General features: G+C 41.8%; 2 protein-coding genes across 14 annotated transcripts in view; one reads left to right on the top strand and one right to left on the bottom strand.

Annotated features, from left to right (window-relative positions):
* The window catches only part of ESR1 (estrogen receptor 1), a 277,685-nt gene extending 263,820 nt beyond the window's left edge, over positions 1 to 13,865 (top strand). The window contains exons 7-10 of one of the 3 annotated variants that reach the window (XR_006889705.1): positions 10,500 to 10,721; positions 11,177 to 11,308; positions 12,394 to 12,480; positions 13,739 to 13,865. The gene's annotated coding sequence lies outside the window, so the exon portion shown is untranslated. Of the gene's footprint in view, positions 1 to 10,499; positions 10,722 to 11,176; positions 11,309 to 12,393; positions 12,743 to 13,738 lie in introns of those variants that run through there. The other 2 variants (XR_006889704.1, XR_006889706.1) reach the window with 2 other exon arrangements.
* Positions 2,576 to 25,312, bottom strand: part of SYNE1 (spectrin repeat containing nuclear envelope protein 1) — a 446,099-nt gene continuing 423,362 nt past the window's right edge. For 7 of the 11 annotated variants that reach the window (XM_046669209.1, XM_046669206.1, XM_046669210.1 and 4 more), the window contains 10 exons: positions 24,571 to 24,639; positions 22,619 to 22,761; positions 20,821 to 20,947; positions 20,002 to 20,213; positions 17,397 to 17,597; positions 15,729 to 15,857; positions 13,875 to 14,087; positions 12,754 to 12,846; positions 11,313 to 11,371; positions 2,576 to 3,556 (listed from right to left, as the gene is read on the bottom strand). In XM_046669209.1, the coding sequence (XP_046525165.1) occupies positions 3,316 to 3,556; positions 11,313 to 11,371; positions 12,754 to 12,846; positions 13,875 to 14,087; positions 15,729 to 15,857; positions 17,397 to 17,597; positions 20,002 to 20,213; positions 20,821 to 20,947; positions 22,619 to 22,761; positions 24,571 to 24,639 (1,487 nt within the window). In that variant the 3' untranslated portion in view covers positions 2,576 to 3,315. The remainder of the gene's footprint in view (positions 3,557 to 11,312; positions 11,372 to 12,753; positions 12,847 to 13,874; positions 14,088 to 15,728; positions 15,858 to 17,396; positions 17,598 to 20,001; positions 20,214 to 20,820; positions 20,948 to 22,618; positions 22,762 to 24,570; positions 24,640 to 25,312) is intronic. The other 4 variants (XM_046669212.1, XM_046669213.1, XM_046669216.1 and 1 more) reach the window with 3 other exon arrangements.

Below are 25,312 nucleotides of genomic sequence, written 5' to 3'. Positions count from 1 at the left end.
CCACCTTTCTTTGCTTTATGATCTCTTATGTGGCTGGCCAATAAAATTTTGTAGTTTCTTAATATTTGGCCCCAGGACATAGGCTATAAATCAGTCTACCCCAACCTGCCCTTTTACAGTAAATCTCAGCCCTCGGCTTGCTGAACTGCCCACCCAAGCCTTTTGAAGGTGTCTCTTCTCACTTCTTACGAAAACAAAGGAAGCTGCTGCCGCTCCATATTCCAGAAGGCAACATCCCTGCTCCCCAGGCATTGCTTCCACGAAAACCTTTCACTTCTCCCTGGGCTTCTTAAGTCACTACTTTTATTTCTAACCCTTTATTTCTCCACCTTAGCTTTAGGGATTTTCTCTTTCCTTAGCTTTTCTAACATTTTCTTGTTGCTTGTGCAACTGTCATTAGCAAAATGTTATGAATCCCACCCTTCCTGGTCAGTTGATGGTCTCTTTGCTATGCCCTTCCTCACTGTTACTCTTGGGACATCACTCCTTATCACCAGGCCACAGTAGGGCTCCTGAAAGTCCCCACTCCCGAAATGAGAGCCTCTTTAACAGTCATCAGTGTCCTTTTATCTCCTTAATATTCTTTCAAAGCCCCCACGTTATCCACAAAGTCTTTGTTGAACATCATCTCTTTCTCTGTTGCCAGGGTGGCTGCTGGTGCAAGTGAGCATGCTCCTAATGCGACCCTGTGTCCCCTCCCTCAGTAGGCATGTGGGATCGTGAGGGCTCTAGGCAGACATCCTAGTCTCATCTGTGGCTGGCTTGGTCCTTGCTAGACTGCTCATATCATCATCTGGGAAGCCATCACCTCACAGCTTCCATGCTTCCACTCTCTGGGCCTTCCTACTTCTGTCCTGTTCCAATGTTCTGTGGTGTAAGTCTTCAAAAAATTCCATAGAAATGCACATCATGCATCCCATTGGATGTTCCACAAGGGTTTTCAGAGAGGCACAAATGGGACTACATTCTAAGATTTTTCTTAAGATAATTTTTTTCTCAGCCGCTTTTAATATTTGAGTCCTCATGGATGGGAGATGCCTAGCAAGTTAGTGAATTGCAACATGGAGAAGAAATGGCTCTGCAGCTTTCTGTGCTGGCCTCTTCCACGACTAATGTCTCATTGTGTGGCACTTTCCATCACAGGGGCAACATGTGTCCCCTGAAGCGCAAGACCACGACTTCCAGGTACTTGGAGCTGGGGTGACAGGGACGTGAAGAGAGAGCAAAGTGAGGCCTAAAAAGTGACCTATCTCAGATGAAGGCGGAAGGCACCCTTCAGCTCCAATCTCCCCAGCTTTCCCAGAAGCAGGGAGATAGGCAACACGTTACTCATGGGTTTGTCTTCAAAGAACAGCTCAACTCTGGTCTGTTCCCTGAGTGGGAGTCCAGGGGAGATGAGGCTGGAATAACCTGACAGTAGAAAGCAGGACAAGTATGAGAGAAATGCCACATGAGGAAAGTTCAGGAGAGGGAAGTCTCAAAGATAGTCCAACAGCGATCAGGAAAGTCTTCAAGGAGGAGGTTGGTGAGAACAAAAAGATGGAGCTAAGAATTGCTAGAGCATGCTTTTCAAGTGAGTAGGACTGAATCACCTCAGGCATCTGTTTAAAATGCAAGCTCCCAGGCTGTGCCCGCAGAGAGGGAATTAGGTCTGCAGAAATCAGAAAGCCTGACAGACCTCAGGACCCCTAGCTGAGAAGGCACTGGGGCTGTGAACGTTAGGGAAACAATGGAAGACAGTTTCAGGTAATTTTGAGTACCTCCACTTGGTTTAAATTCTCGATTTAGAGCCGGATTTATGAACTAAATACCTACAAGAGTTAGGCTGGTACAGGCAATGAGAGAGGCTGACAGGATTTAAGTGCAGATGTAAAAACTTCTCTTCCTATTCTGTAAGGGATGGCATCCACGCAGCTCCAGCAATTACTGTGGCGCGGGAACATGCACCTAGGGTGCCAGAACTTTCCATTTCAAGAGAATCTCAAAACCTAGGTTTTGTATAAATCATCCGCCGCTGATTATTAAATGATGGATTAAATGCCATGAGTACCAAACAATTCCACAAGGGCCACTAGTTGGCAAGATCAGAGGGGCAGAACAAAATCGTATTGTATTTGGACCTGAAAGACAAACTAAAATGCTTTCTCTTCTGGTAGACAATGAAAAACAATAAAGGTTTTGGAGCCAACAAGGAATATGAGTTTTAAGAAAATTCCTGTGGCTGTTGGGTACACTTCAGATGGAGTAGAAAAGGGGGAAAAGGGGTCAGGAGATCATAGGAGGTTCTTCCAATTGTGCAAAGGGAACAGAAAAGAAAAGAGAGTACGACAGATGACGGGAAGCAAGAGTTGAAGAGAGATGATTGGCTGTGGAAAGAGGAAGGAGGAAGGAATCATCCAGAGTTCTCTATGTCTAAATATGCACTGCCTTGAATCATCTTTTTTCGTTAATATATACTTATGTTTCAGCTTCATTCATTCTGCAAAAAAGATAATTTAGGTTGCATTCCAATAAGTGCCTGCTTGATAGGGAAATCGAAAGTCATTTCTTGAGGCAAAAAAAAGCACAGACAAAATATTTTATAGTATCTATAATAAATGCAAAGAAATCAATACAAACAAAACGGCTTTAGCAAACTGTACATACATAAATATCTTTTTTTTACTATAACATTCAACTTCTTTTTTCACATAAAGCCTTCCATGATCTTATTTATTACATCCAGTTTTTCTTTATAACTTTAAAAAAAGTGCCTTTTAGATTTACAGCTTGTGCTTCTAAAGCAAAAGTTAGAACATCATGCCCAAAAGGAAAACAAGGTAAAAAGGAAGCTGCCATATAAGCTCTTAAAAATTGTATGGTACAAGGTTCTAAAATTTCTCCAGCACTGGTTGGTTGGTTGGTTGTCGGACTGTTCAACACTGACATGGCGGCCAGGTAGCATCATCTATTGAGTGGGTGGAGCAGCACCGTGGGAAAGCTGCCCAGTCGGTCTACTCAAGTCCTTGGGGACCCAGAGAATGGGCCACAAGCCCAGAAGTCACGCATCCAGGGAGCACTGGAGGTCCTTCATCTCTTTAATGCTGAGGATCAGAGTTTCAAATAAAATTTCTTCCAAATCTTTCATGTGCTCGCCCCCTGTTATGGTTTATCATCCACCTCTGAAGCCATGATTTGCACACATGGCAGGAGAACTAAAGCCGCCACACCGAGGGCATTCACCAAGATTCGGGTCCGCTTTTTGCGAGTTTGGGATCACTTTTGGCCACATCCTCCGCATGCGACCAGCACTGCTGCAGACGGCGACTGCTTGGTTCAGAGCGGAGGAGGGCCATTTGTGTATCTGAGCATGGGGTGGAATGATCGGGCAAAATTGTTGGAGAGGGCACAACTGTAGTCTTCCTCTGACATCGGTACAAGGCAGGCGAGCCCGATGAGGAGCAGCAGGAGAAGCTGAAGCGGAAGAGCCGCTCGGAGGACTCTGAGCAGGAAGGCTCGGCCAGACCGAGCTGGCGGAGGCTCAGAAAGGGAGGAATCGGAGCCACCTTTTATGGACCTGAGAGAAGAATTGACATAAATAACTCAAATCTCTCAAATATTGGATGGATGTTGCTTTTTGCTTCCTCACCTTCCTGGAAACTAAAGGACCATGCCAAACACAACCCAACCTGGCAATCCGCAGCCAGGCTTCTGCAGTATGCCCAGGGGATCTCCCCACCACCAAATGAAGGTTGTTTGGAAACTGCATTGATGAAAAACAAACATTTAGTCAGTCAACTCAAGGTAACTAATTGGGTTCAAATCCCACCCCCTAATTGGGTAAAACATTTTCCATCAACAAAGATAATTGCTCAACACACACTCTACCAACATAAATTACGTAGATCCAGGATAATTAAAATGTGGACGTTTAATGCAGAACATTTTTGGTTTAACAATATCAGGAGCACTGTTAGGCAAAATTAGTTGCTGTCAGAATCACATAAAGTGTACCATCTAGGCATCCTGGATGTGACAAAATCCACGCAGCGAGCATCAGAAGAGCTGCAGTCATTTTGCATGGACCCACAAAGTTTAATGAATTTCAGAGTACGCCCTGGTTTCATCTTGCACTGATCAGCACCTGGCCCTGACATTAGTGGGTTCCAAAGCTGTATGAGCAAGGAAGGCAGCAGAGTCAGTCTGCAGAACACTGGTGTTGAATGACAGAGATTCTAGGCTGATCCTATCTGTCACTAGCTCTGTGACTGGGAAACAGACAGTTTTTCTGAGGGGGATAGGTTGTCATCTTGAAGGCTCCTTCTAGCCTCAAAGTTCCAAGTTTTTCAATCTGCGTTTATTTTCCCATCTACTTTTAAACAGTGGGTTAAAGATTAAGCATGAACTTCAGAATTCACAAGAAAGACTGCCTACGAAATAGCGAATATGGAAGTAGGTCCTGAGTGGGGTGAACCGTTTCCTCTTTGTGAGCATTCATTATTGTTTTGTTTGGTTACTAGTGGAAAAGATGAACAAAGAAATGTCATTTACAAGAGGCATTTTGTACACATATGAACACACACACACACACACACAGAAAACATTGCAGGAGTAAAAAAACATAGATGTACCAACGAGACACATTCCCCCATATGTAGTATGAAGTCCTTAATGGTTGAAATATCACTAAGGACATTGAACGTGAGGCCATTGGAGAAATACGAAGGTGCGTCAAAACTCTACTTGTTACTCTGTATGTTTTTCAAGAAAACACTATGTTTCCAGCTATCCCATTATCTGCTAATTTCTGAAAACAGATTACACTGGTATCAGTGAGGGATAAGGGGTGGCACCAAAGAAAATAAATGTGAAAATAAAAAAGTGACATAATCCCCTTAAAAGGGAACAGAGGGACTACTCAAAACTCTTTCATTAAACCATGAAAAAAATATCTGAGACAGACGGAATAGTCCTGCAGGGGCCCCAAGCAGCCATGCAGCATGCTGTGTTTCTAGTGCAGTTCTTACAGAGCAAGGAAAAAACAAGTCACTGGCCTAAACTGGGATTGTGTTCTTTTCTGAGTGAAGTCTACAACCAACGGCTGTGTAACCTTGAACAACTCTCTTCACCTCTATGTGGCCCCTCTTCTTCAAACCCTTCAAGTTACTCCAGATGGTGTTCCAACTTGAAAGTTCCATGTTTTACACGTTTTACGTCTGCCACTAATTGGACAGTACAAATAGTCTACCAGCTGAGAGGCCACAAGATTCAATCACCATCTAGTGGTCAAACCGATTAACTGCCCCTGTGCTAAGGCCAAAGAGTTATTCCTAATGAGCTGAATCGGAAACGTTGGATATTACACGAAAATATAGCAGAGCACAAAAGAAGTATGTCACATACCTATTAATGGAAGGGGAGAACAGAAACTTCTGGAGTCACCTAATTATAAAATATTCATGTTGAGGTAAGGCCTTAAAGAGTATCTAATCCATCTTCAAACTAAGGAGAGTTAACATTTACTCTTCTAACTGCTGGCAGCACGCTAAGCATTTATCTTGGGTTCTCTCACTTAATTCCCACAGTAGTCCTCAGTGTGCTTTTTATCTTCATTTTATAGATGATAGGAGCTCAGGGAGGTGAAGTAACTGGCTCAAGGTTATACAGCCAGAAAGTGGCAGAATTCAGATTTCAACCTGGGACTTTAACTTCTAGAGCTTGGCCTCTATAGATAGGATCATTCACTGGCCCCAAATCCCACAATTAAAGGAGCAGATCTAGCAGGAAGTCAGGGTTCCCAAGTTCCTGCCTACCACGCTCTCTGCAACGTTTTGTTGTTTGGTGACATGCATGAAGGTCATCCAGGTCATATTATGTCACAGGTATCTCATACGTAGAAGCAAAGAAGGCAATATTTGTATCTTAAAATATTTGGGGGCCGGCTCTGTGGCTGAGTGGTTAAGTTCATGCGTTCTGCTGCGGTGGCCCAGGGTTCGGATCCTGGGCACGGACATGGCACCGCTCGTCAGGCCACGTTGAGGCAGCGTCCCACATCCCACAACTAGAAGGACCTGCAACTAAGATATACAACTATGTACCAGGGAGTGGGGGGGCGGGGATGGGAAATAAACCTGGAAAAAAAAAAAGAAGATTGGCAACAGTTGTTAGCGCAGGTGCCAATCTTTAAAAAGAAAATAAAAATATTTGGAGGTGAGTAGTTTCCTCATGTCTACAATAAACGTCTCTAATCTAGAGACTCACAGTTTTACATGGATCATCAAGTCAGTGTACGGACGACGACATTTTATTTTGCAGCAGCTGTACAATGTCAGACAAGTAATTTAGTCTCTCTAGCCTTCAGTTTTCTTATTTACAGAGGTGAAGGATGCATTCATATCCTAAAATCATTTTGGCTCTGACAGTTTTTGAATTCAGTGGTTTGCCTTAAAGTGTCTTGAGAAGGACAGAACAGCTAGCCACGAACTCTGGATGGGATTTTTCTTCAAACAACACTCGCCACTTGTCACTGGATGAGTTATAACAGAAGCACAAGAGAGCTCCATGTTTCCCCGTTATTCAATGTTTAAATAAGATGAGGGAGATTTCTAACTGACTCCTTTCTTTAGGAGACATTTAAGGACACCAGTGATGGCCAGATTTATGCACATGATTGATAATACCATCTGACTGATGAGCTAAAGAGCCCCTGTTTGTCAATTATTAGCTTCTTTGAGCAATTAGGCCAAAGATCAAGATCAAAACCAGGGTTGGACACTGACTAGTCCACTCCTGAGAACAAGCAGAAAGGTCACCATCTTTGGAATATGGGCTCATATGTTACAGAGTCTGTTGAAGGACATGGCACATTGCACAGCATCAAGAGCATTCCTTATTAAAATTTAATTAGCATGTTCCTTCTAATGTTGAAGAATGCCAACGTGGGGAGAAGTAATGGGCTGAGTTAGGGACAAAGAGAACACACTGTGCTTAGGGAGCTTCCATGCAGTTGACTGCTCTTGGAAATGTCCAATTTACCTACTGAGAAAAAAGCCCCCCCTTGGGGCAATCAGGAGGGTTTCAACATGCCCAAAGTTGCCTCTTCTTTAGGGTGAATCTGTCCTAGAGCTTCTAGAACCAACAGGTTAATGATACCAGGGTAAAAGGGTGCTTTTAACACTTATCTATTGACCTAAATTCACCTAAGTTCAAGAGTCCTGGGAAATTTGACAAGGAAAAGAACAAAGACAACTTACTGACTTAGTCACTCATCACTCGCCAGTGGCCTTATTACCTAAATGGATGCCAGCTGAGATTGTGTTTATAGAGCAAAATTCAATGTGTGAACTTATTCAAGGAACTTAATCAATGGCAGTTTTTCACATAATTCCATCTAGCAAAAATGTCCTAATTCTCTCCAAGTAAATATTTTACTGTTTTCTCACTCCTTGCACTCATTCAAATTTCTCAGTAAACAATTACCCAGTTGTTTCATCTCTGTCCCAAAATACATATAGTTGTGGGAGAAAGAGGATGATAGTGGAGGGAGAAATATGTAACACACCACAAAAAAGAAAGTATGACCAAGAGATATGAGAAGCCTGAGAGTGTGCACATCAAGTGTGACTCATCCGGAAAATTTTACATAATCAAGGAAATAAGACGAGTTAATTCTGTGCATACATCATTTAAACACAAGTGAAAAGAAACTTCCAATTCCTTTGTTACTTGTTAGCTAACACCGGCAGTAGAGTTACAGGAATTTATTGTGAGGAAGTATCTAGGTTGTCCATGTTCTTGTTGCCTACTCTTGTGTGAATGGTAGACAGAGAGGTTAACAAAGTGGGATCCAGAGTCAGGTAGACCTGGGTTCAAATCCTAAATCTTCATGCCTCTAAATCCCCATTGTCCTTGCCTGTAAAACAAGGAATACAGCCCTGTCATGGGATGTTGTGAGGGTTAAATGAGGTAATAGATAAGTAAAGCTTAGCATGGTGCTTAAAATACATTAAGAGCTCAATAAATGTCAGCAACTATCATTATTATCTGTATATTAAAGCAAGAATGTGCTGACGCATACCCTAACGGGGTTGGCTGACTTCAGCCTTTTCTCCCAGGGAAACAGTCCGGATTTACTAGTCTTGCTTTCAAAGATGTGATGCATTTCCCAAAGCACCTGACTTGTTCCCTGGAAACAGTGGGAGTGCATACCTCACAATATTAAAAAAGAAACATACTGGCACCTTAACCTATAGCAGCCCTCAACCCGGGTGGCAAGCCTGCCTTGGAGGCAAGACTGCTTTATGCTGAGGCTCTTTAGACACTTTGAATAAACAGATCCCCAGGCTGGAGTCTGACAGAAAAGAACAAAAATTCCACCAGAAACTGAATACTGTTTACAGTGATGCCCCCGTGTACACGCAAAAAACCAACTGGTCTTGCTTAAATATACTTGGCTACCTCGAACACATTTTAAAATGAGGTCTTTTTTCCCTCCCTTTCAGTGTTCCAGCCAGTCACTTGCCACTTCTCATTTTGTCTTAGTTCTCTGTGTAGAAGGTGCCAGAAACCTAAGGTGTGCAGGGAAATTTTTCATTCTACAATTCTAAACCTTGGAATGAAGTCACCAATTCACTCTATCCGACTACAGAGCAATTATTCCTTTGGCTTGCTGGAAATTGGAGTGAAAACTTCCCATCTGTCAACTTCAACTAATCCACAGTAGAGTTGTGAAGAGTTATTGGCCACTGATCAGTTAGACAATTTTAAGTCAAAAGTAGAAAAAAGGTACCAGCTGGACCATCATAAACATTGCTTCAAAAAGCATACTTCTTAAATACCTTTAATCTCAAATATTATGAACAGTTATTATGAATGCATGCACAGGTGATTCCCAAATGTTTATGATTTTAAGGAGTCTTGGGGAGCCCCTTGTAATTGATTTAGAGAATCTCTAGATTCTGACACATTGCAAAGCTTTTAATGGCAGGAACCACAGTGTATTACTTTTGTAGGCCCAGGGCCTGTACACCTAATTAGTAGATGTAGAGTAAATATCGGCATCAATTTGTATTTAAGCTTAGAATACTGTGTAAGAGGACATAGAACACTGACCACACAATCAAACTGAAATATACAGCAGACAAGCAACTGATATTATCATCTGACTTTAAACAACAAAAAGAACAGAAGAACCCCTCCCTTCAAATTAATACCCGTTTCTTCCAACTCAGTCTCTTTGCTCTCTCAGGAAGAACACGTGTCTAAAATTTTCCCCTTGCAGAAAACTGGGGTCAACCTTGTAAACTGTTTGTGCTTCTGCAACAACCTTTCGAGTTTGCTGGACCAGTGCAAGATCAAACACAAGGTACTCATCAGCCTCCATGACAAGGAACACCGTGACAGCCTGGATTGTGAGTGAAGTTCATTCTTTCACAGCAGACTCCCCATTTCATGGTCGGGGTTGGGTGCACCCTACACAGAGGTGCCAAGGAGTTAAGAAGTCCAAGAATGTTCAACCACGACCTGTCTGCCAAGGTGTCTGATGGAGTTTGCCATTCAGCTGAAGATCATTTGTATTCCAGGCCCTCTAAGCAGCAAAGAACATTGGGCTGTTTGCTCAGACAGAGGTTAATAAACAGTGCTGGACAGAGCAGAGCTGAAAGGCCCCTTGTGGGTGTCACAGTGAGAATGTGGCTGTTCCAGCCGCAAAGCCCTGTTAGGAGACGTGGGGAAGCACTCGGTGCCCTGAGAAAAGATGCCTTTGACATTTTCAGAAGACCTGTGCAACTTTCTGAAAGAATTGGCAGAGCAGATCAATGTGATATTTGGGAACCAAAGGGCAGTTGCTATTGCTGTTGCCTAATAAGAGGATTTTTCCCTTCATATCACCATCATTTATGTCAACCAAAGAAGCAATCTCTGGTATCCTAAAAGGAATGCTATGGAGATAGTCCCCATCTTTGACACATCATATTCCCCATCACGGCACATCAGCAATTTGTGGAGAGGTGATGGACTATATAAAACAATGATCTGTCTCCAGTACACGATTGTCTTTTCTTGTGGGGAGCTAAGAAAGCATCAGAGCACCTGTAGAAGTCCATCATTATGTTCAAAAATCCCTGTGAATTTTTCTCCATTAATATCTCATTATCGATAGTTTGCTATGGACAAAAAACCCCCACAAAATTGTCTTCAAGCCAAACCAAAGGGAAAGAAAAAAAAACATATTAAAGGGAGGCTAAAACCAGAAATCACATCAAAATACATTCCGCATACTTCAGCTGAGTGGAAATGACCAAATCAAACAGCCAGTGCCTTCAGCACACAGCTGGAAGACTACAGCTATTACTCAGGGGTTGTTTACAGTTTTAAGCTCCCTCATGCCCCACCCTCCTTCCAGGAATTTAGATTCCAGCTCAGGGGTGACCAATTTCCAGAAGGGAAACTCCTTTAACAGTGAACTGCTTGGGATTGGAATGATAAACTCAGCTCCGAGGACAGTATTTTCATTTTTACAGAGTTGCCTGGGGAAACACGGACTGATTAGTGGAAGGGCAGGGAGCACAGACGTCACAGCAACAACAGAGAAGGCGAAGCATCGCTAACTGCAGAAACGAGGGATTGTGGGAAGCCAGGCGTCAAGCAGATGGCAGCTGTGAGTGGGCTCTCTGGAGGCTCCCAGGCAGGGGCACTGGCTGCTCTTGTTTCTAGAGTGAAGGAGCTGGCCAAGGGTCAGGAAGGTGAGTGACTGAGTGTGCTGGCTGAAGAGAAATTGTTGGATAAGCAGACGAGAGAAGGTGCTTATAAATTTTTAATAATACCAAATTAGGACTTGCCATTTTGAGAATCCAAAACCCACAATCTGGATAAAACACGAAAATAAAATAAGCTGGGGATGTTAGTATATTTTATTCAGATTTGTGGGTTCTGGGAATGGTAAAAAAAAATCCATTGATCTATTACCTGTCTTATTGTAAAATCTAGAAATAAAGAGGATGATAAAAGTCTGCCATGAGTCAAATGCCGGCGGTGCGATCCGTCGTATTGAATCCTCACGTGCACACAGAATACCATTTGATGAAAAGTACCAGATGGCCTATGCACAGTTAAACAAAATTTTGGTGGGGTCCAAATATGTTATGCTCTGAGATTTACTTGTACTTTTCACTTAGAAAAGTTTCTTCCAATTTATTAGGAAGGCGTATGTGCTGAAATGAGTCGTTTCTCAACTACCCTGAGGCAGACCCGACAGAGGCCTACCTAAATCATGGACAATTTTCATCATCCTCTTGCAGTTCTAGAACAGTGTGGAAACCAGGAGAATAAGGTACCTGCTATGTGGACTGTTGACAGAGGGTCCAGGCTGTGAGAGACTACATTTGCCTCGTGGCTGTTTGCAATGAACAGGGGTAAAGAAAGAAGAATGTTCAGTCCAGGCAAATAAAGACAAGCTACTGATGAAAATTAAACTAAAAGTGCAGCAAAGGAAAAATAAATCAAATGAAATGGTCAGTACCCATGAATTAAGGAAACTGGCTTTTCTTTCATGGAAGAAACGAAATAAATTTGCATCTATATTATTAGTCATTGAAGAAACACAAATTGTGGTGGTTCAGGAGTCCACACCACAGTGGGTATGTTGCCCCCACTTTTCATGGCAGAAATACAAATGACTCTATGCTAACCAATGATCTCTGTCTATTTACTTATAATAAATATGAAGTTCAATATGCCATACCACGCCATTATTTTTTCATCTTCTAGAACACTGAAACAGTACTAAAATTCTTGGTAGGTAAAAAACAACAATAGTAATATGAAATTGTTCTTTGTAAAGTGATAAAGACCCAACAAGTTAAATACTGAAGTTAAATGAAAGCTAAAATTTGACTCGAAAAGCCAGTATTCCTTCACATTCTTAAACTAGGATCTATAGGAAACTAGCGAATGTAGTAAAAACAATCCTAAAAAAGGTCATAACATTTATCAGCATAGAACTTAAGAGTTTATAACAAAAAAAGTAACAAATGAAACCAATACTTCTAACAACTAAGGAAAATGGAATGATAATAAAAATGACCATAATCATAAAGCCAGACAAAAAAAAAATAACAAAAAAAACAAGCTTCTAATTACACAGAGAAATCAAGGTATAGAGGGTAGCAGAGGCCAAGTTTGTCTTTTCCTCCTCATTGCAGGCCAGCGAGGCAGCCCCGACTGGCCGGGTGGGTGAGTCGGCGTGGGTTATTGCCACTTTAGGGGTGGCACTGTCATTGAAAACCTCCAGGACTATTTTGAAGCTTCACTTAAGAGTCAACAGAACCTCTGCTTGTCTTATAAATTCAATGGCCTCAGGAGATGCTCAGAGTTTTGTCCACCTCTTAAGTGAAGCCTACTTTGTGCTTCTTTTAGGTGGACCATGGTGGTGGTGGTTTGAAAGGAGGAGCCACCAAAGGGACAGGGAGCACCATTCTAGAGATGGCCCTTGGAGCAAGAAAAGTAGGTGTTCTCCCTGCACACCAACCACACGTTGAGCCCTGATTCCTCTGAAACACAGAACTGCTCTTTTTGGTTCCCGAGTGTGTGTGGGGAGGGCACGCAGCAGGGCTGTGGAAACAGCGCTTTACTGTGTCACCGTGTGACAACCCCCTCCTATTTAGGGACTCCTGCTTTGTTGTGGGGAGAGCCTGCGGACCCTGCAGTAGGCACAAATACTGTCCTTCCCCAGTGGGCCTCCCATGGGCTAACTGAAAATGACCAGTGGAAAGTTACCGTTCTCTGTCTGTTTGGGGTGCTTCTTCCTGATGTAGGACTCACAGATCCCGAGGTGTCCAGTTCATCAGCAGAAGACCAGGAAGACAAATCCTACGTGGGAAACAGGTGCTTTTGACGACTCCATGTCACAGAGCCATGATGGCTTTGTAATACACAATGTATTTCCCACCCCATCCCTATCCGTTCCCCAAAAATCAAACCATTCCTTCGGAAAAATGGAATCAGACATCTACAAAAACAGGACCTAACTCTTCTGGTGTATTGGGCTTTCTTGGTTGGAAGTTTGTCCCTTTTGGAAAATACAGCTATAGCTTTGTTATTACTGTGCCACTTGTAGTTTTATTATTTCTTAGTGACACAGATGTGAAGAAGCTGACTGGGGGAGGTGAAGGAATTTGCCTTACAGGCAGGCCACTCAGGCCAGAGAGAAACTGATTCATTTGAGTGAGAAACAAAAGATAGTCATCCAGCAGCCTTTTAGCATCCAAGAAGTTGTATTGTTACACAGTTAACTGCTGTTATTCAGAGCACATTGGTTTTTCCCATGTTGTAGGAGGGCAAAGTGTTTGTGTGTCCATAACAGGATTTCACAATTGAATATTTGAAGTCTTACCGACCACCCTTAACCGCAAATGCATTTTTCAAAACCAACAATATTACCTTGATGCAGCAGATTTAAGGAAAAAAAATTTAAAAATAAATAAGCAGAGGACATTTTCTATGAATGAACTGCTGTCTGTGTCACGAGAATTCATGCCTTCTAGGGTTTGAATACAAAACTCACAGGCAACAATTGCTTGTGATCTACCATAGCTGTTACTGAAAACATGTGACTTCTTAAATAAATAGGGTAACATAAAATGCCACAACAGTGTGGTAACAGGGCGTGCAGAACAATTACAAGAGGCCTTTTGGATGGAACAGAATCAAAAACAGGGTCCTATTATCCAAGTTTATGAGTTGCTTTTTTATTTTGAGACAGGATTTGTAAGAGAGGGGTTGAGAGTGGACACTATTCTGACAAGGACTACATTCAAAGTCTTTCTAAGATGGCTAAGATGATGCTTCTTTGGTGTCCTGTAAGAAATGCTCCACAAGGATGTCTGTTCTGAGCTTACCTGCTGACTGCTGGACATGTCTAACAACTTCTCCAGCTCCTTGATGTGACGACTGACCTCCTTCAAGAGAAGTTTGAGCCGATTTCCAATCACATGGACTTTTTCTTTGGCTTCTAAACAGTCTGTGCCTTCCGCATTCACCAACAGTTGGCAAGACATGTCTTGCAGTGAGGCCACTTTGAGCTGCGATTCCAAGAGCTCACGCCTTATTTGCTATGTATACGATAAGAAATAGTTTTCTAAGAATTTTCGATAAGTGGAGTGAGTTCCGATAGTGCAGAATGACATCACTTTAACTTACTGGGCAATTATATCTGAGCACCAGAAGGCCGTGCGCACACAAGGAAGGAGGAAGCAGCCCATGGCGTTCAGGAATCAGGGACCTGTGTTCTAATCCTGCCTCTGCCAAAAATATTCCATAACACCCATGAACCATTCTCATCTGTTTTCTCATTTGGTAAAATGATGAGATTAATTCCAGCTTTGTTCACAGTGAGTATCACTGGAAGGTTCAAATTGGTGAGTGCGTGTGAAAGAATTTAAAATATAAAGTACTATGCAAATGAGATATAAGATATTCTTTTAAACAGAAAAGTAACACATGAATTTATAAACAGCAAAACTCAAGTATGTCTAGGCATATGCTATCTGTTCAAGATTTTTAAAAAGATATATGTGTGAATCATCATTCATAACTTATTGTCTGAGGTAAAAAATCTGGTAAAAGTGCAGCTGCGAGGCTATTCCCTGGGTTTTTAAGACCTTTATGGTACTGAATTAAAAGCTACCAATTCTGTTGGATTAGGTTAGTGAGTGTTAAATGTTAAGAAATAACATTTTAAAAATGCAGAAAGCTACAAAATTCAAATCATTTTCTCCTAATGGAATTCAAATATGCTTCTTTATCTTCTATAAAATCACTTAAGCACACTGTATATTATATTGTCCACAGTTCTTTGTATAAGATTTTACACAGCAAATTGTGCAAAGTGCCTTTTGAATTTAGTGTTAGAAAAAGTTTCTTGCTCCTTGAGAACTGGTATGCTTTACTTTTGTCAGATAATGAAAATAATTTAACCCATCATGTTTCCCTTTCTGTCGCAGCTTTCAGAAAACTTCACGCTAAGGTTAATTTGGAATCTGGTACTTAATTCCTCTTAAGAAGCCTTAAAGGTCTCTTCCTATTTTAATAGTTTTTCTATTTTTTAAAAGGTATGCTTTTTGGTGAGGAAGATTGGCCCTGAGCTAACATCTGTTGTCAATCTTCCTCTTTTCTTTTTTCCCCCCAAAGCCCCAGTACATAGCTGTATATCCTAGTTGTAGGTCATTCTGGTTCTTCTATGTGGGACGCTGCCACAGCACGGCTGGATGAGCAGTGTGTAGGTCAATCCCCAGGATCTGAATCAGCGAACCCTGGGCCACTGAACCAGAGCGTGTCAACTTAACCACCTGGCCACAGGCCTGGCCCCTATTTTAATAGTTTTAATGTCTTTTTATTATAACCCACCTGATATACTTTGGGGACACAGGTGTAACAAATACAGTTTCAATTAAAAATAAGTGTAATTCACTAAAGAGTTGCCTGAATAGAAACAAGCTAATTAAGATTAAGAGCATCTAAGATTTCTGCAATTGAGCAATGACTTTAGAACCAGATTCTGAAACTAACAGGTGACATCCTCTATGCTCATGTTTGCTTTACAAAAAGATTGGAAATCATGAGGAGTAAAGAAAGACTAAGTCAGAGACTACAACTCAAAAGGCAAAAAAATACTACCACCTCCATCCATCTTCTGTAAATGAAATGGATCACTGCTAAAAATAACCAGAGGCTGCAGAGTTCACATGTCTTACCGTAAGCTGTTTGTGATGGTCCTGAAGTATCTCTGCGTCTAGGTTAGAATCAATAGGAACAATTTCATTTTTTCTTCTGTCGATGTTCTCCAGCATAAGAAGCAAACCATGACTCATTTCATGGAAATCCTATAGAAAAAAAATGGGAAGCACAAAGTAATGTTGAATAATATATTTTCTTTCCCTCATAGCTTCCATTTCCATTCTTTACAATTGCTACCACTGGCAAAGATACATTGATTTTAAGGTCTTGTACACAACTCCTTTCTGAGGAAGGCACTGGCATAGTTGTAATGATCTGAATTCACATTCTTACTGAAAGCATCTAATTTATTACTTGGGGGAAATTTTAGACATAAGGAAAATTGGCATCAAAATACTTAATTTATAGGGATATTATACAAATTAGAAGGAAGCAACTCTGCTCTCCTCCCTTCTCCCTGTATTCAATTCTTCCCAACTTTTATTTTTTTAATTTTTTGGTGAGGAAGATTGGCCCTGAGCTAACATCTGTGCCAATCTTTCTCTATTTTGTATGTGGGACGCTACCACAGCATGGCTTGATGAGGGGTGTGTAGGTCTGCACCTGGGATCCAAACCCACGAACCCTGGGCCGCCGAAGCGGAGCATGCAAACTTAACCACTATGCCACTGGGTCAGCCCCTCTTCCCATCTTTTAAAGCCTAAGTCCAATCCCTTATCCCCTTCATTCATCCATTTGTTCATTCATTCAACATAGAGTTATTGAAGATCTCTTACGCATAACGCACCGTACGAGGAGTGGGTATAGGATGAAACAACAGCTTAGGTACCTGCTTTCAGGAGCTATTACTCTTGGAGCACATATACACCTGGACAGTGAGTTTCATATCCTGCAAGGGCTTCCCATCCTGCTTAGAATACAACCCCAACTTCCGGCCAGAATCTACAAGGCCCTGCACGACCTGGTTCCTGACCACCTCCTCCATCTTTCTTATTACCCATCACCTTGCTAACTACACTCTAATCACACTGGCCTCTTTTCTGTCTCTAAAGACACTAAGCCCTTTCCTGCTTCTGGGACTTCCCATTTGGTCTATCTTCCTCATGGCAACGGCCTTCCAGCATCAGCTCGAAGATCCATAGAATTCCCTGACCACCCTCCCAAAGTGACTTTTCTCAGTTACTCTTATCATCAACATCTGGAAGTATCTTGGTTAACCATTTACTTGCATTTTATTGTCTGTCTTCCCCAACACAAGTAGAGGCTATGCTATATCCTGACTGCTAACGGATAGTGGACACTCGGCAAATAACAATGCTAGGAATAGATGGGGAAATACTCGTAATGCTCAATCTGATGTTCAAGAAATGTCTTCCCAGGTGCTTAGTAAATATCTATTGAATGAATGAATGAAATAAATGAGTGAGTTAAAAAGAAATAGTGGGGCTGAGATAAACTTATAGAAACAGCCTCTTGTTAGAGAGAGGGGTCTAGCTGCTTTGAACTCCTGGTCACAATCCAACCCTCCAGTAAAATGAAAAGTTTGGGCACAAAGTTATCTCACTCAAATACTGACTTTGAGAAGCAACTGCATCCCTCTTGTGACCATGATAAATCCAGTCACAGACTCAGCCACACTAGAAACGTCTGACTCTGGAGCACAGCTTGCTCAAAGCCCCACGAACCTGACACTGCATCAGAGCGTCCTGCAGCAGGCCCCGCCACTCCTCTAACAACGAGCATACACGGTCCCAGCGCCCGTTCATCTGGGACAAGCGATCCTGCAGGTCCCGGCTCTCCTCGCTGCCAGTCTGGGTGAACTCGGAGCTGCACAGATTGATGGAGAGGATGATGGCTTTGCGTTGGTCCACAGCTTTCTGGAGCTCCTGAAAAGAGAAAGCAAAACACCAAAACAAGGAAAATAATAATAACATTAAAAAAAGTCTAAACTTTTGGAAATCCTTCACTCAAATTAAAAGATCCATTCGTTAAAATGGCCTTAACAGGATGGCTAGGTAACATATAGTGGGTGCATACCACTGATAACTACACTACAGCTAAAAGAAACAGATCAGACATATACTTGATAACTTGGATGGATCTTAAGAAACTGTAGTATACTTGGAAAGAGTCAAACAGAATGATACGTGTAACAAAATAGCACTTATACAATTTAAAATACACGTGCACACACACAAATCCAAATTTTTCATGAATACATATGACCGAAGCATACTCATTAAATATTTCAGAATGGTTGCTGTGGGTTTGAGAAATGGAGATTAAACATCAGTGGAGGGGGAAAGGATGAATAAATAAAATGAAGAGGAACTTTGCAGGAAGCATTGAGGACCCTGTGCAATGAACTAGGGAGTGGATTAACTCAACATCTGGAGTGGGAGTTCAACAAAACAAAACAAAACCTGGCTCCAAGCAGCAGGAAGTTGTGCTTTTAGGTCTAATGTAAGAACCCCACTTCACAAGACCGATGGTACTCCACTTGTGTGCATAAGAATGAAGCCACGAGCCTGGTAAGAAAGCAAATTCCCAGGCTGGGGCCTCCAACTCTTTCCACTGTAAACACAGTGGTCCGCGTCTCAAGGGCTGAGAACACTGCCTGTGTCACAAGCCACATTCTTGTGACAGTACAGAGACTAAATTTGGGCATTTCATCACCTAACCAATTTAGCTGGATTTCACAAAAAACCAGGCGACTGATGTATTACTTTGTGCATTTCCCAAAAATCTAGAACTAAATTCCAAGAACTTGAGCACCTGCTTATGTCTTAATAATTGAATATCTGGGTACTGCTTAAACATCCCCAGATCAAGTACGGGTGAGGGATCCTGTAAATCACATCCACTCAGGCTATATTTTCTTATAATTTCTCACATTTATGTTTTGTTTCCAATTTGTTTTAATTTTTCACTTTTCAATAGTTCTTCATGTTGTAATATGGATTCAACCACAGAGACAGCATAAGATCAACAGATATTTTGGAAAGATGCTTGGTTATTCAACAGATTTATCCTCAGAAAACACAGATAGGAGGGATCCAGGAGGGGTACAGAGAAGGGTGACTTTTTCTTATGACACAGGCTGACTTTCAAGGTCTCATTTCTCCACCCTCATCTCTCTGCGGTCTTGGACTATAGCCAGCATTTGCTTCATCAACTTTTTCAGGAGTTTAGTTATAATGCAATACTGCCTTACATTTTGCCAGAGAGAAGCTAAAGTAATTCAGGTACTCAAGAGAAAAATGCATTTTATACTCTGGATAATGTAAATTGCATCTCCCATTTGATGCTTCATCCCGAAATTGATGGGGCTGCTGCAGAGGCTCCTCTTTAAGAAGCTTGAGCATCTGTGGGAATACTCATTTTTCTGTTTGAATGTTTAAAATAAAACAACACACAAAAACATCACCCCAAAAGAAACAGCATACACTGAGAGCAGAGAGGCACAAAAGCAATGCACTCAATCCTTGAGCCTCGAGAGCCTGCGTAGCTACATTCTGAGGAAGAGCACATCTTGATGTTCTCCAAACAAAGAGATAGGACCAAAAGAGCTATTAAAAAGAAACTGAGCTCACAATCCACAGCGTGTTTACAAAAGTCTCCACATATTAATGCATCTCAATAGCTGGGCTCAGGAGGACTTTGAAGATCCAGAAATGGAGTTAAAAGAAGCTATCTTGTGTACTACACCCATCCAGGCCAAAATCCAACACAAACATCAGGTGTTTCACCACAATCACTCCACTGCTTTGTTTTGTTTTATTCATAAGACTGAAGATTGCGTCTGCCTCCACTATAATCAATTTTGGAGGTTCTGCTGATTCCCGAATGTCAAGTGATTTCAACAGGTCCCCCACGAACTCACACAGGTGCAGCCTCGGAGAGGACTCCCCTCCAGCTATCGATACAAACATGCAGGAACCTGTTCATATCTGTATTTCTCATAAAAGAGGTTAAAGAGGTCCCAGAGGTACCTGGACATTTCGTGAAATTTTAATCAGTCATTTCTTAAATGCCAATTCATTAAATCATACATGATTATTCACGTGGGAGATGGTTCCACAACATGGTTCATCTTTCTGCCCTTCCTAACCTTCTCTAGACGCTCTGATTTGGGATGCTGGGGAAGAGGAGAGCATCCGTGCTCATTTCTATTGACCACTTCCCTGCTGCTGCGTCACAGAATGGCTAGAGCTAGTGGTCTCATCTGACCCGGCATTCCACACGGCAGCTTTTTGTCTGGCCGCTGGGGGAAAGGCCAAGGGCAGCTACCTTGAGCTTTTTTATTTGGAGCTCAATGGACTGAATGTCGGTGCTGAGCCCCAGGCGCTGCAGCTGTTCCAGTTCCTCCTCCATCTCCCCCAGCCAGGTCCAGATGTTGCTCAGGTCAGAGTTGAACTGCTGCCACTTCTGGAGGTTCTGCTTCATCCTCAGCTCCTTGCTCAGGGCCTGTGCCTGCAGGAGCTCCCATCGGTCAATCACGCCTGACAAGACACGAGATGCACAGAATCTTGCACATATGACGTTTAGGAAATGTTTTAAATACACATTGGTGGCTAACTTTAAATAGCAACAGAAAGAAAAGTAATTCCACTGAGCATTTCTGTAGTTGGCAGCTGTAAATAACACTACAATGGCTGTGTTTTCCCATTTGCCTTGTTAATGATAATGGAGAAAAAGAAAAGCTACATAGGGCTTAACACTGTAAAGAGCTTTATGAAGTAATAAACAGTAATGTGCATGAAGCAGTAACGTGCATGACAGCAAAATTCTCTCATTCAGCTTTTGTTTCCTTTCTGCAACAGAACTGTGAGTGTTCAGAGAAAACGCCTGATGATGAGAGACAGGCCTGTGATGTCAAAATGCCCATGATGTTAGAGCCAATGTGTTAAAATAAATGCAACATGGAAAAAACTGCTCTGCTGCTTTTCATCTCCCTCTTCTGTCACAGGAGATCACTGTCACGTGGAGAAAAGTTCTCAGGATGGAATGGTGCAGAATGAGGTAAGCAGCCTCGTGACACCGGGGTGCCACAGAGTACTTCTGGATCTTCTCTCTCACCCTTTCTTGAGTGGGGCACCGCTCACTCACCAGCTGTTTGGGTTTCCGTATTATTCAGGTTGACAAAGCCAGGAAAATTCTCTTCTTCCTCCCTCAGTTTGCGTTCCAGTCTCCTCACTGAGTCTATGCTGCCGCTGCATTCGCCCAGCAGTTTCATCTGTTCGGACACAGAAAACAGGCCCCCGTCACAAAATTCTGAAATTCTCAGGAGTGCAACAGCTTCTGGGGAAAATATCTGATAGTTCCTCAAAAGGACAGTGACCACGATTTACTTCTCTGTGAAGACTATGCCACTCTGCTAAAAAGAAGTTCAAAAACATGCTTCTGAAACACGTGACACATTCATATAAATGTAAACCAATGCCTTGAAGATATGCTTTGCATACGTGGTTTTGCATAAGACGTCCTCAAAATTTCTTTTAAATTTATGAATCAAAACAGACTACACCCATATGGGATTTAAAAACTCAGAGCACTCAGCGGGCAATACAATATATAACTTTTGGCAAGTTGTTCCATCTTTCTTAAATTGAAATGTGGGAATAAAAATATTACCACAAAGCTCAAAGGAACACTTTTTTGTATTAAAGAATTAATACACTTAAAAGCATAAAGCAATATTATAGCCAGCGACTTCATGAGAAAATTTAAGCAATGTTTAATAGATATCGAGGGAATAAACTCTAACACGAAAGGAAAACCTTCTAATTTCATGTTTAATATCATGCACAGTATTCAAAGATTAAAAGAGCAAATCATTTCAGGGCACTCTTGCTATATTGACCATAAAATTATCTTTCAAAGGCTTTCACAAATCACATTGCTATTGAGTTAACTTTGATTACCTTTGATTGAGGTTGAGTTTAATCTCAGTGACGTCAACATGGTCACCATGAAACTATCTTTATTTTAAAAAAAGAGATTTCACTGTAAGTCAGTATAATAGGCCACACTGGATAGGGAATAACTCTTGATCGATTACTCTTCCATGATTGCGAGGATATTAACATTCACATATATAACTAGAATGGTTCCCCTCCCTGGTTTCAAAAAGGAGTATGTGTGAGTTGTTATTGGACGTAGAGACATTAGTTTTTCTTTCTTTCGTCTAGGCAGTCTTTCGGGTGTGAAAAGAAGGTAAGAGGCATTGAAGAGATGTACTTTCAAATTTCCTTGCTTAAGTATGTGTAGGAACACAGGTAGTTCTCTGGGAAAAACTGTTAGGTCAATGATTTGAGCAGAGCAAATAAAGTTATTATATACTTTACTAAGAGCTTCAAAAAGAGAACTGGTAATATACAGGATCTCTTGCCAGCTTTTCCCTAAATCCCTCTTGCTAGTCAGAATTGTTGATTTCAGAATGAGCATACTAAGAGCAGAGGATAAAAACATTCCCAAGGCCATTAAGTGAATCAATAAACCCAGGAAAAGAACCAAAAAAAATTCATGTTAGTAGTCTGTTAGCTAAAATCGGCTGTTCCAAGGATAACCTTGGTCCAAAAGTTATGAGCTGAATTTGGAAAAATGCCTAATCATTATCGGGAGCCAAAGCATTTTGTTACTTTCAATTAAACAGACCTCACTGAGTTCTCCATGTAAAGGAACAGGGTGGTCATTACAGTAGGTTAGCGGGCCCGAGCACAGACCAGTTCTAGAAAAAAGGTAACTTGCTAACAGGACTTTCTTTTGCACATCCACGCCCTTGAGGTCAAGGGCTGCACGGTGTCTGGAGAGCTCTCAAAGGCCTCATGGCACAAACGGACCGTTCTTTGTCACACAACTGTGACTTCCAGGTACATGCCAGGGGCACAAGGGACAGGAGACTCACGTAGCCCTTGTAGCTTGAGTCCAGCTCCGGTCCCGTGGGAGTTTTGCTGCGGATGATATTTTCGGTTTGCTGCATCTGAAAGCGGCTGTCATCCAGGGCTTTGTCCAGTTGTCGGATCTGTGACTCTAAGGCGCTGGGATCCGCTGTGGGGGCAACCATAAGAATCTTTACACGCTTTACGAGCTTGACATCCGAGGAGGAGTTGAAGACATTATTTCAGTTAAGGCTGTATAGAAATGGCATATGTGTGCGTAATTATAAAGCAAATTTCGTGCTAATGTGCCGGTGGGTTAGAAGTTCAAATGACTAGATCAATGGGTGTGCTTGACTAAGACTCTTAGCAGACTGCATATCGCAAAAGGCACCTGCAGTGGGCTCTAACAGCCTGTGTGTCTCTCGCTCTTCCAGCTGATCCCTTGAAAATCTGCATGCTGGACGCAGCGGAAGGTCTTTCTAGAAACCTAAGGTGGTGCCTACTGCTCCCTAATAACTAGGAGGCAGTTACCTCTCATGTTCCCTCTGCAGTCACTTACTGAGCAGAGGAAGATCCCTCTAATTTTTCTTTCTGCATCTCACCAGGTGGCTGCATCATTCACTCAAAGCACGATTTTGAGGTCACCAAGAAAAGACTAGCTCAGGATAGACTGGATGGAGATACCAAACCAGCAAGGACTTGCTTTTTGCTTTTATTTACAAACTGAAACAAAACTAGGAGAAAGCTAAGATTTTAGCATTTCTATCTCGGCATGCTTTTACTCACAGCCTAGGACTCCTGGCTCATTCCTTTTTCAGAGATAGAACACCTTTTTGCATAATTATTTGCGTGTGTGTGTGTTTATGTGTATTATAGTCTTTGAACAGAACAAGAGCATTGATTATCAGAGTGAAGCTAGCATAAGGTGAAAGCAGAACAAATATTAGTAAGCTTCATTAATTTGTTTTTCTTGAAAAAAGGCCCTCTAAATATACCTGGAAGAGGTCTGTCAGGGGGAATCCCTCAGGCAATCACCATTTCAGTACCATGATGACTTTGCTCCCTGTCCTTTTGTTTTTCTTCAAACATTAAATGTAAACTAACAGCCTTGCAGTTCCATATCATATCACCGTGTTCAAATCTTATTCTCTCCCCCCGTCCTCCAAATTACGGACCCTGAACTACAGTTTGTCTAGTGCAACATTAAGCAACACTGGTTTCATTTTTGTTTCTTTAATTCTTCTTATTTCAGGAATATTTCTGTCCTTAAAATTCTAAGTCTTTTTCTTTCCCAAAATACTTTAAACAAGTTGGTCTTATTATTTTCTCATATTCTCCTGTAGAATATTCTAGAATTCAAGTGAGAATGGCTAAATAAAATCTAAGTCTTAAGATACTGGAATAGATGTTCACTTCAGATTATTTTGGGGGTAAGACATTAAACTAAAATGATAATTTCTATTTAGAACTGGACATCTGGTGCCACCCCTTGTCTTGTATGCAACGTCTGAGATCAGGAGGATGGACAGTGGGCCTAAGGTCACACATGCAAACTGGTAGACTTGGGACCGGAGCCCTGAGCCCCCAGTCCCCAGCCAGAAGTAGGTCTGCAACCCTCAAAGTCACAACATCCTCGCTGCTATAATCAAGTACGGCGCTAGGGCACAAAATGCTGGAGACTAGTGTTTCTATCTCCTATTTTCAGCTGTTCATAGGCATCAGAAGGTCTATACTTTATGAGACGCATTCCCATTTAACAAATTGTGAAGTTATTTCACTTCACTTGATTATTGAAACCTTATTTTTGGTGTTGATCAACCAAATGGTTTTGGTTTTTTTCCTAGGACAGCAGTAAGAGAGGAAGGTTCTGCCTCGACATGCTTGTGCCACAGAGCTGTGAGAGAAACAGGAGATGTGCTAAGAGAGGAGGCAGGTTACAGGTGAGGGTGGGAGGCCAGCTTCGACTTTTTGTGCCTACCAGCGGTATTTCTGATTGCATTTTCTGTGAGTTTTACATAGGCCTCAGGACTTTCGGGGATCATTACATCTGCAAAAAGAGCACAGTCTAAGTTGACAGCTAAGTTCTGGAAAGTTCGATTCCCTGGTGGCAGGAAAATAACTCTCCTAGGGAAAAAAAAGGAAGTTAGTCATTCCAGACAGGCGGCTCCGGTGCACAGAGAAGGGGAGCACGCTCACCAGAGGTTTCCTGGAATGAATCATAATAAGAGCGTGCATTGACTATGAGTGTTTTAGGAGCCAGCACTGTTCTAAGCATTCACTTATCCTCACAGAAACCCTACAGGGTGCATGGGAGTGCTGTTCCCATTTTATTGATGAGAACACTGAGGTCCAGAGGCATTAAGTTACTGATTCAAGTTTCAACAGTAAACAAGTGACAGAACTGGGATTTCAACCCAAAGAGTCAGATTCTAGAGCAGCCCTGTGCAACAGGAATAACGTGAGCCATAATGCGACCACATCCATAACTTTAAAGGTTCTGAGAGCCACATTAAGAAGTAACAAAAACCAGATGAAAATCATTTCAATATTTTATTTTACTAAACCAATATATTCAAATTATAATGTAATCAATATAACAATTATTACTATTTTACATCCTTTCTTTGTGCTAGGTCTTTGAAATTTGTGTATTCGTGTAAGTGCATTTGACCCAGCCAATCTCCATTTGCCCAGTCACATTTCAGGGCTCAACCATCACA

The sequence above is a fragment of the Equus quagga genome, chromosome 8 (genome assembly GCF_021613505.1).
Source record: "Equus quagga isolate Etosha38 chromosome 8, UCLA_HA_Equagga_1.0, whole genome shotgun sequence".
NCBI lineage: Eukaryota > Metazoa > Chordata > Mammalia > Perissodactyla > Equidae > Equus > Equus quagga.
This window is presented reverse-complemented; position numbering and strand designations above follow the sequence as displayed.